This window comes from Rattus norvegicus, chromosome 1, assembly GCF_036323735.1.
Source record: "Rattus norvegicus strain BN/NHsdMcwi chromosome 1, GRCr8, whole genome shotgun sequence".
Lineage (NCBI taxonomy): Eukaryota > Metazoa > Chordata > Mammalia > Rodentia > Muridae > Rattus > Rattus norvegicus.
In genome coordinates, this window is record NC_086019.1 from 266054785 (window position 1) to 266066278 (window position 11494).

At 50.6% G+C, this 11494-nt stretch overlaps 1 protein-coding gene across 10 annotated transcripts in view; it reads right to left on the minus strand.

Annotated features, from left to right (window-relative positions):
• Positions 1-11167, minus strand: part of Afap1l2 (actin filament associated protein 1-like 2) — a 96584-nt gene extending 85417 nt beyond the window's left edge. For 2 of the 10 annotated variants that reach the window (XM_063282802.1, XM_017588861.3), the window contains exons 1-2: positions 10736-11166; positions 4986-5039 (exon numbers count right to left, since the gene is read on the minus strand). In XM_063282802.1, the coding sequence (XP_063138872.1) occupies positions 4986-5039; positions 10736-10751 (70 nt within the window). In that variant the 5' untranslated portion in view covers positions 10752-11166. Of the gene's footprint in view, positions 1-4985; positions 5040-10735 lie in introns of all 10 variants that reach the window. The other 8 variants (XM_063282804.1, XM_063282800.1, XM_063282799.1 and 5 more) reach the window with 7 other exon arrangements.
• Between the last annotated feature and the right edge of the window lie 327 nt (positions 11168-11494).

Sequence of the window (11494 nt, forward strand, 5' to 3'; positions counted from 1 at the left end):
CAGAGATGGGCGCTTGCCTGCTAGGAAGTCAGGAGGTCAATGGGAAAAATTATTTTAGTCTCTGTTGAGCCTTCATGTTTGGAACTTTTATCCAAACAATGCGGCGTTCTCATGCTCCCCCTCCCCCGCCGTGTGCCCACTCCCCCCTCTGACACTCACTGGGGGGTGGGGGTGGTAGGAGGGGCTGTGCACAGGCTGAGACTGCAATCCTACCCTGGGCTATGGCCTGCAAGTCACACTGCTACTAAAGTGGGGAGGAGGAAGGAGGGGCAGGGGCAGGGGCAGGGAGGGGCAGAGACAGGACACTGCTAGTCTTGATGCACTAACCCATGGTAAGCCAGATGGAGTTTTGTTCAGTTAGTAAGTAGAATATTCCCAGAGTTGAGAGGCTGCTGTCTTTTCCTTTGCTCCTCCATTTCCCAAGAGGGAAATGCTGAGATTAAGCCCTGGTCCTCTGCCTGTGGTTACCAGTTTTCTCTGTAGAAGCCTGAAACTCTAGCCATGGCTACTCCAAAGGAGAAACTGTAGTTAGCAGAGATTCGGGAACAGAAGGTAGAGAGTTGCCTCTTCTCTGGGTCTTTTTGGTTTTAGCTGCTCAGAGGGAAATGCACTCTCTGAACTTAAGTTCTATCTCTGAATAAAGCTGGTAAAAAGAGAGACAGAGAGAGAGAGACAGAGAGAGAGAGAGAGAGAGAGAGAGAGAGAGAGAGAGAGAGAGAGAACACGCACGCAGGTGGGTCAGGCAAAGGTACCCACCGGGCAAGCCTGAGAACCTAAGTTCTATCCCCAGGCGGGACACATGCGGAGGTGGAAGGAAAGACCCAAATCCACAAAGCTGTCCTCTGACCTCCATATATGTACTGTGGCATGCGTGTACCCCATCTCCTCATATGTCTCTATTTCTCTCTGTGTCTCTGTGTGTTTCTCTACCTCTGCCTCTCTCTCAATAATAATAAGTCTATTTTTATTTATTATATTATTATTTATTAAGTAAAATTATTTAAAGAAAAGAGAAGGGAAGTGAGGGGACAGTACACAGGGAAGAGTAAGAAAATGTAAGTTGAGAAGAGACAGGGGGAGCTGCCAAAGACAGTTTGGGCTTCCGTTCCCCTAACAGACCCCCCTGGAGCACCCTAAACCCTTATTTGTACACACTGCTCATCACTGAGAGGTGTCAGGGCAGGAAGCACGGAGAAGCACTAGATGCTGTCTCCCTCACCTGCCCATTCTCAGCTGTACTTTTTACACAGCCTAGGTTCATACACCTAGGGATGGTGCCGTCCACCATTGGCTGGGCCCTTGCCCGTCAATCATTAACAAAGACACAGACATGGCTGCAGGCCAATTCGATCTAAACAACCCAATGGATGTTACCTCTACCCAAGTGACTAGGTTGTGCCATGTAGACAGTTAAAAACTAACACACAACAGCTAAGCAGAAGACCCTGTGTTCATCCTCTCCCTCTCCCTCTCCCTCTCCCTCTCCCTCTCCCTCTCCCTCTCCCCCTCCCTCTCCCTCTCCCCCTCCCCCTCCCCTCTCTCAAAACACAGCATTTAGGAATGCCACAAAACTCTTCACAATGCAAAGGAGCAAAGGACTGATGGAAAGTGACTGTCTCCTTTGCAGAGTCTGGGATTCTGACTGAGAATGTTTGCCTCGGGGAGAACAGAGGCCATAAGGATGAAGTGGAGATGCCCCAGGCAAGCTTTGCCACCTAACATTTCCTGGCCCTGCAGCCATGGATGCCGAGCGCTCTAGCAGGGTCCCTTTCCAAAAGACAGCATTTGAAATTCAGTAAATCCGCTCAATATGTTCTAGGACTGTGGGTATTAAATAAAAGAAGCCAGTGAGACCTCCAAACAATAAGTTCATTCAACCCAATCTCTTTCTCTGCCCCCATCTGGAACTTGAATACAGTTAACATGAATAAATCCCGTTGTATAAGGACTGGGGTGTGGGGGGACACGAAGGGGGTGAGATGGGAGGAAATGGCAAAAGGCCAGCTTGCTAGTCTACCAGGAAGGATGGCTGACGGTTCCCCAAACCCAAAGGATGTCAGTGTGAGCGGATAGCCCTGAGAGTGTGGCCCTAACCTGCAGGCGGATGAAGCACTACCTGGAGTCTCCTTGCCTGTGTTCTCCCAGGCACCCCTTTCTACATGGCAACCCTCCAGGTTTTGTACAAACCAGACATGGACTCCAGGGCTTCCCAAAACTTGATCTTTCTCAGGGAACAAGGCCCAGCCAGACCTGATCTGCTTCCAGGGAAGTCTCACCAGGAACAGGTCCAAAACTTTTGCTGTGTCATGGCAACCCCAACCCGGACAACAAAGTCAAGGAGGAATATTGTCTTCTATTGTCTAAGTCTGCTAGAATGGCCAGCGGGTGGACCAGAACTGCATTTGGGGGGTGTCTGGTGGTTTGAACACACCAGTGTTGAAGAAGAGATACCGTGTGAAATTCCCGGTGTTACTCACAGTTGAACATGATCTTGTCCACATGATCTTCTGGATAGATGTCTCATGGATGTCCAACCCATTATACTTAATGAAGGTGTAAAAACTGGCCTCAGCCAGCTAGGGCGTAGAACCAATGAAATCCACCCCCCCCCAAAAAAACCAGACCAATTCAACATGCTTGATTTATAAAGGGAAACAGCCAGATATGATTCCCCTGCATCACACGACTATGCCCTGCCTGGCGAAATCCTTTACATGACCTGGGACTGAGCTGTGGTCAGCATCCCAAGGCTCTGTCCTGCTATTTTGCCATGCTATAGCTTCCTCTTCTTTCAAATAAATCCTGGTCTAATACTTGCCAGCAGAACCACCAATGCCAGAAAGTCAACAAAGACTGGACCATGGTGCAGCCTGGACAGGCCATTCCAAATCAATAGCCTTCTCAGTGCAAAGTCGTATTGCCAAAGTCACCATGGTGAAGCCACATGTGGCTAGTAGCCGAGCATGAAGGGTGGATGACCAGGGCTTCCTTACCCAGGGTCCTCTTGGGCTCACCTGCTGTTTGGCATTTAGGAGGACTGCTGACTTCCTAATGAGAAGAAAATTTGCACCATCCGATGTTTTCTAGAAGTCTCCACCTCTTAGGATGCAGTCAATGTTGAGTCTTTTTTACTTCAAACCCCAATTCTGTTCTAGCTCCAGCAGCAAACCAAGACCCAGTTCTGACTGAAGGCCTGAAATGGCTCAATGTGTTCAGGGTAGCCTCTGGCTCACAAGGCATCAGCACGGTCTGCAAGGGGCCGTCGGTGTGACGTTGTTCACAAAAGCAGAAAATTGATTTGGAGCAAAGTAATAGAAAACATCATAGAGGGATGCACTGCCAAGACAGACAGACAAGACAGTGGGCCACACGTGAAGGCACTCGAGGGCCTGCAGAGTATTTCTAAAAGGAGTTTTACTAAGGTATAACTTATACACAGAGGAAAACAAACCTGCCCTGGAAGGTATACAGAGCTGTTCAATCACATAAAGAGGTTAGCCATTTCTACCATTCTGTAACGCCTATTACTTCCTGTCCTATGGTGAACCACCTCATCCCCAGAACATCACTGGTACCCACTGAACTTATTCACTTTCTCCGTAGGCAGCCTGGCCTTTTCTAGAAGACTGTGTGAGCAAAGTGAATGTGTAGGCTCCAGAGGCCACCTTTCTCTTAGCATCTTGCAAACCATCAGAGGACAGTTACAACCACTTCGGTCTCAGCCTTTCATTACCTAACTACAGAAACTAAACACTGGCTCGCCTTTGTCGGGATGATTCAGAGAGGCCGCCAGAGCTGAGGTCTGAGAAGAGGGTGAGCCTGCCTCAGTTTTCCCAGGGATACAGGGTTTCCTGAGAGGTAGCTTCCCTCCAGGAAGCAAGACCAAGAAATCTCAGGCAAACCAGAATGGCTGGTTGTTTGACTCGGGGAAAGCCACTTCCGAGGGTAGCTTGCCCCATTGCCCCATGGGATTCCTTGGGTGACATAGCTGCATACGCTCTCCAGTTAACAGCCAGTTCTGTTCCCTTGGTTTAATCCTGAGCAGAAGGCTCTGTTGCAGTCTGCTGGGGCTGATATTCCCTGTAAGCTCCAGTCTCTCCACCAGACCCTCAGCTGGCCTGGAGTACCTCAGAGACTTTAAGGAGGGGAGGGGTAGAGAACTTCTGTTGCCCTGCCCCTACTTAGGTCCCAGTGAGACCTCTGACACTGGGTGCCCCCGTGTTACTCTGTCCACCCCTGTCCTGAGCAATGCATGCAGGGTGAGGCCAGCCCCTTACCCAGGTTTGCACATTGCTCTCCACACATTCCATTGGTGGAGTTTGCGCTTGGTTCATTTGTAGGTTACATGGGGAGAGAATGAGAACCCCAGGGACAGCACATCAGCAAAGGGCTCAAAGTTCCTACATAAACTTACTGAGTTATCAGAGAGAATCAGAAGGACCAGGGTCAAGGCCAAGCCAGCAAGTCCTGTCTGTCTTTCCAGCTGGCATAGACGAGACATATGGTGCCTTGGGAAGTAAGCACTTTGCCTGAGTACTCCTAACTCTGAAACCTTCCAAAGGATGCACACAGCCAGAGCCTAAATCAATGGCGGACTCACACACACACACCCCCAGGGCAGAACCTCATCGCAGTCACGGTGGTATCTGTCCCCCTGACCAAACTCAGCATCGCCCTTGGCAAAGTATTTACCAGTGATTCCTGGGTTATTCCGCCAGGGTCCCCGGGAGTGAGTTAGTGACCAGTAGCTTACTCATACAGAGACAAGGCCCAGAGAGATTAATTGACTTGCCCAAGGTCGCACAGCATGTTAGTAGCAAAAGGTATATTAGAAGCTCCAGCCCCTGTGTGCCCAGGCTGGAGGCTGGCTCCATGGTATCCCCCTAACCCTTCCATCCACAGCATAGGCTGAGCCAGGTCTGTACCCAGGGGATCCTGGAGGCCAGGTGAGCTGCTGCAGAGGGCACAGACAGGCTCATACTCACAAGCAGAGACCTGCAGGATTCTTCTCTGCACCACCAGACAGCAACAGCCCTGTGCTGGAACAGACAGAGAGAGCACTCAAGATGCTGCAGCCGGGGGCAGCCGGGGGCTCTTCCTGCCTCACTTCTAGAACCGAGCTCAAAGGTTTTTGCCTCGTTTCCTTTGTGAGCAAGGTCTGCTCTTGAGAAGCAGGGCACGAAGCAGTATGTGCTCCCTACAGGGTACTCATGAGACAGTTCATTTGTCCCGACTGCATGCCTGGTAAGGGGCCAAGGGCTGGTCACTCTGAAGGCAGACACAAAGCCACTATCTTGACAGAGTATATCCTGGCATGGATGATAAATCTGGATCTAATTGTAAGACCGAGTGACATTAATTCAGGACAATTGTTGCATGTCTACTGCATGCCATGTATTGATGATGCCCCTACCTAAAGTAGTAAGGGACTGGGGAAGTTATGGTGGCTTCTGGAAGGCAGACACAGGGCTGGGTCCTGAGGAGGAGGGAGTTTCACTCAGTAGCTAACCCCTCCCTGACATGAAGACACTGACAAGACTAGGACATTACTTCCAGGAATTTTTTTTTTCTAGATAGATTCTTCAGCAGGAATTCACCTTTTAAAAACCCAGCTCTCCACATCCTGTCGCCAACCCTATGAACGGTTGCTTGCCCTCTTTGGCCTCAGTTGCCCTGGCTCTCAAACGGGTCTGATTCATCTCCTATTTCAGACCCTGGCACTGGCCTTAACAATCTTTGGAGACATAATGACATTCAAGTCCTTCAAAAAATGAATTCCTTCCATACTTGATAGCATTCTCGTTCCCACCAAGTCTGTGGCTCCCCATCTCTCCACAGGAAACCGGTTTTATTTATAAGAATCGCAATCCTAAACTGACCTTTGCTGGCGGCCCCATCCCCCCACACCCTGCTCTCTTCCCAAACACATTCTCCAGCTGAAGAGTCCTCAGTGACCACGAAGAAGTGAGCCAAGACCAAGGCGAGTGGTTGAAAGGCCACAGAAGGGACACATGACAGCTGTCTTGTATGTGGGGAAACTGAGGCCTATAAAGTTCAGTGCCCCTGGAGGGACGGCATGTGGGTTCTCGGTTACTGGGCTTCTGTCTTCTGCCATTATCCCTTCCCCTCTGGTGGCAGCCAAAGTGCTCTTTTCCCTAACTTGGGAGGAGTCTCCCTCCCTTGAAGGACAGGGGAGCATTTCCTTTGGAGGAGCATTTCCCGTCATTAAAGGGGTTTGGAGACGACTGCTTTCTCAGCTTTGAAGCTCCCTGTCCCTGCCTGGCCCTTTAATTGTGCTGGAAGCAGCCCAGTTCCCAGAGCTTTCACCCCATCAGGAGAGAGGAAGGGCCCAAAGCAGAAGTCCTGGCTCCTGCTCTTCTGCAGGCCAACTCGACCTCTCCCATGTTTTTTTCTGCTTTGAACCATTTCGCTGCCAGGCTTCCCACACAAAGAACTTCAAAGTCAGTCGTGCCCAGGGTCAAGCACAATGAGCAAACTCGGAGCTCTGGGGCTCGAGAAGCACGGAGACTCCGCAGTTGTTTGAGAAGAGCGCTCTCACACATCTGTTCAAAGCCTACAATAGTCAAAAGTGAATCGCACCGGATTTCTGCAGGTATCGCAAGATGCAGCGGACTTGACAAGAGAGCATGCACAGAAGTTCTCTCCGTCCTTGCTTGTGTTTTCTTCAGGTTGAGGATGTGTATTTGAATTCTGGTTGGCCTTCCACAGCCATAGGTTCTGAAGCCTTAAGAGTTAGCCAACTGTAGATCCACAATATGGGGGGTAACGTAAGGGAATGCTATGCTACTGGTGGTGTGTAGTATCAAGTTCAGCCTGCAGAAGTTGCAATGACATTAAATGTGTGCTGAATTCTTTGCCATTGTTCCATAAGCATTACAATACAACAACTGCACACACTGTCATCTAGACCTGAGGTAAAGCAGTTGGGAAGACATTGTGCCCCACACTCAAATCCTACACCACTTTAAGGACTTGAGCACCATCAGACCTTGGCACCCCTAAAAGTGGTTCTTCTGAGGAGGAAACAGACTTCATGTTTGCACACACCAAACCAAAGGCTGTCAGGTAATCTTCTTCAATTGCTCTCCACCTTATAGTTTTGGAAATTAGAAATGTGTCCATGGGGATTTGGACCTTGCCAACCCCACTACACTGGCTAGCCAGCACATACTGCCATATCTGGCTTTTTGCACGGGTGCTGGGGTCTTGAACTTAGGTCCTCATGCTTGCACGACAAGCACTTACCAACTGAGTCATCCCCCCAGCCTCAGTCTACTCCTCTAGTTTTCCTTTTTGATGTTCCATTGTTTTAAAGTAAATGTGCTTCTCAAACTCAGATCACATTATAGTCACCTAAAGACCTTGGGAAACTGCAGTGCCTGACCTGCACTCTATATGTTTAAATGGGAATGTCCGGTCGGTCTGAACATCCCTGTCTTCCTGCGACACACACATATGTGGTTCCACAGACAGCTGAGGTTAGGTCCACTGCCTCAGGGTCAGACACCAACAGGTAAATGACTGAGATCTTAGGCATGGAGAAAGAAAATTCCTAAAGGGACATGATTAAGTTTTCCCTCTGCTTTGTTTCCCTAAATTATTTGTCTTTTCTTTTTTAGACCTTCCCTGACCACAGCTCTTAACCCGACAAGATTCCTTCCCTGACCGTGTTGTTTTCTGGACAATATCTCACCACTCTCCCCTCCTAAACCATAAAGCCACCCAAGGAAGCAGTGGCTTTATGAATAACCAAAGGCTACAGGAGAAGGATCTACCCATGTCACCTATCTAAAATGAAGTCTGTATATTTCATCCAGTCCAGTTAGGATCCAAGCATGATGCAACTTCAGGAAGCTTCAGCATGATGCTCCAAGTGTAATCCAGAGACAGTAGGTCAGCCACTTGGCGCTGGACCCACTCACCAGCTGGGAGAGCAATAGGAACCAGGATCCTTGACTGCATGGGATGAGGTCAGCCAATGGGCTCATGCGCATGCACAGCGATACGGGATGCTCTTAGGAGAGCCATAAATATATAAACACTCAAGGATGGGAATCTTTTCAAGTCACCCTGTAGGACTTGGCACAGAATCCTGGACACTTGTAGTGGTCTTACTGTTGATACAATGCCAAAGATATTCACATGCAAGGCATAGTAACAACGTTACCAACACTTTATAGCAATTTTCAGCAGAACTCCATCCCTCTGGGAAGGGACCCTCATGTACTCCCCACATCCTTTTGGTTTTCATGGAGAAAGCCATGGTGGTCTAGCAAAGGGGGTTGGAGAGGACTGGGAGAAATGTCTGGCTGGTTTTCAGTACTAGCTGTTTCAGCCAACCTTCAACTCCCAGAGGCTAAAAACATGGCCTACCAAGGGGAGGATTGAGAGTGGATAACAGGGAAGCCGTGGGCACAGAAGGCATGCTGTCCCACCATAGTAGCTTTCTAAGTCTTTCAAGTCAGAGACAGTGCTCTTGGACTCTGAAGAATGAGCAACTCTAGCCATGTAGGGGAAGAGAGCTTAAAATTGGAAATATCAAAGTGTTTAAGTTTAAAACTATGGCAGACGCCATGAGAATTCTCTTTGGTCATTTTTACAAGAGCCTAGATAAATCTTGTTTTCCTGTTCAACATTACCACTGAAACCACCACACCTACTTATTCTGCAACTATTCAGTCCTACCTTAAAAATATTGGGGTGGGTGTGCACTGAAACTAAAACCCAGGCTCTCGCACATGCCAGGCAAGTTCTCTAACCCTGGGCTTTTACACAGATGAGAGAGTTGGCATTGGCTATGAGTTTCCAAGGCGCAACTCATCTGCCTCTCCTGAGAACAGAGAATGGAACCTCCACCCCCCCCACACACATACATTCTTCCCAGAAAAAAATTAGCAGATATTAACAGCATGACATCATGTGAGACTTGAAGTCATGTTTCCCCAGAGTGGAAGTGAAGAAGGCCACGTGTATTCTCTTCTGCAATCCAGGTGATTCTCAAGCCTATGCACTCATTCATCTCCAAGGCATGCATCTTTTCCAAAACACAAGCACCCTGACCTGAAACCAAGTCCCCTTCGTTTAGCTGGGATCCCGGTAGAGGAAGATTATCAGCTCCCAGGAGAGAAAGATAAACTGAGCAAACTTCATCCTGTCACGAGCCAATTCAAAAACTATTTACCCAAAACACCTGCTCCCAAACTCTGGGTGCACAGCAGCCTACCTGCTGCCTGTTCTCTAGCTTGAACCAGTTCGCTGCTTGGGCAAAGAAGTTTGGGGGGGCAACTTCTGCTTCAGTTTCACAATCCAAAGAGCTGAAGCGATCTTGGAGTCTGTATTTTCAGTGAGGGGACACCCAAGGCCCCAATCCGTCCCCTCCCTTGTCCCAGATTCCCTCCTTCAGTGTGGAGGCCCAGGGTGGAGCAACATGTTACCCCTTCTACCAAGAGAGGTGCTGTGGCTGCCAGTGTTTGAGATTGCATGAGGGCAACTTCAGCCTTTCCCCTCACAAACTGACCAGATTCCATCAGAACTAAGATAAGACCTGGTTAGCCACTGAAAGGAACAGAAGTGATTTCCTCTGGCACCCCTCCCCCACCCCGCTGACTTCAGTGCCTAGACCTTGCATTTACAGGTGAGTCACTCGTGGCTAAAGATCCTGAGGAGAAGAAAAACGCAAAAGTCGAAAGACTTACTACTTTAGGGAACTAAAGCCTGTCTGCACAAGTCCCTTATGTGAGTTCCATAAATAAATAAGAAACCATAGAGGGAGGGCGAGATTCCTTGGCAATCAGAGCGTTCGCCTTAATCACACTCCCATGGGAAAACAAATACAGAAGCAGAAGTTCCTCTCGCAGGTTTAGCTTAGACAATCCCTGAAAAGAAGTGAGTACAAGAGGCTTTTCCCAGAAGGAAGCATGTAGAGGCGCGCCGAAATATCCGTTTCAGGGGCAGCACCTTGAACCCCCTTTTCAAAAGACCTACTATCCCAGGCTTCTGGACTCCAGCCTCGAGGCTCCAAAACCCTTCGGGCATATCCGGACCGGCCCTCCCACCATGGTTTGGCCAAGATCCCTGGATAGAGCCAAATCCAAGCTCGTTCAACTGCCAGGACGCCTACAGGCGCTCCACCTGCTGGGCAGCCCATTGGGCTGCTAACCCACACCCCCACGCAGCTTTGGAGTGCAGGGTCCGCAAAGGGCATGGGGAGGCACGGCTACAAAGTGGGGGAGAGCCGGACCGAGCCAAGAACAGACTACCATGCCACCCCACCAGATTAGGGATTTTTCTTGCCACCGGACAAGGCTTTTCTGGGAATCTGCAAGAAACCTCTCTACATGGTAGCATCCCTCGAAAGGACCCTACAACTCGCCCCTTTGCCCCTAGCAGCTCCTTACTGTTGAGACCTTACTTTGGCCCCCCTCAGCGGTAGTAGACATCTTTTCCCCGAGGAAAGCTGAGGGTGACCGGATGGCTCGGGACACACCCTCGGTTCTCCAACAGGTGAGAAGCCTCACTTTGATCTCCAGGCAGAAACCTCTGCCCTAGGTGCCCAGGAATATCAAACAGCACGGATCGCATTCTTTGCCTAGAAAGCCCACCGTAGCGCCTCGGTCGCCCTCTCTAGGGCTGAAGTCCCTTGGGCGTAGACAGTCCGTGCTGGTCACCTGAATCCCGGAGACCCGGAGCAAGTAGGTGCGCCCTGCGCCCTCACCTTTGTAGCGCTCCATCGCCGGCGCGGTGTGCGCTCTCGGCACTGCTATCTGCTCCGCGCTGAGTTCTCCGCGCAGGGCTCCGCGCTGGGCTCCGAGCCCTGGCTGCGCGCTGGCCCCTCCCAGTGAGGTCACGCTCGCCTCCCGACCTCCCGGAGTGGCCGCCGCGCCCCTAGTCCTCGGATCCTGACTCCACCCGGGCGAGCTGTCCTGGACCCCGCCAGGAATCTCCGCAGCTTGTCAGGACAGTCGGCGCTCCGGTCTTCGCGCACCCCACACTGGGCTCCCCGCCCGGAACGCAGATCACTTCCTCCAAGTCGGCCCGAGGGCGGCCGCGGAGGAAAAAAGAGCCTGGGACGTTCTTAAAGCCCGGGGGAGACTCCGGGACCAGCAAGCTCCCATAGGTCTCCACTAAGATCTGTTTTCTCCAGTACTGGGACTGCGAACCCAATGCCGGGAGGAGGAGACTGAGGGCCAACTGAGAGGTGGAGATGGGCCTAGAGCGCCTCCTGCTTGACTACTCAAGCCAGTGCGCCCGTATTCTGGGGTCTCCCGGATGCACTTCAACTAAGAAGTCTAGCCCTCGCCACCGATGGCCACCAGCTCTCAGTCCACCTTTCCTGGCACCTGTAGATCACGCTCACTTTAGAGCACAGGAAGACTCCTACTTGCAGCCTGCTCCCTGATCCCAGATTTTATGGGCGTCTGTAGCCTAGGCTTTCCTGGGGAGGATTATAGTGTCTGGAGTCTCCTCATCAAGC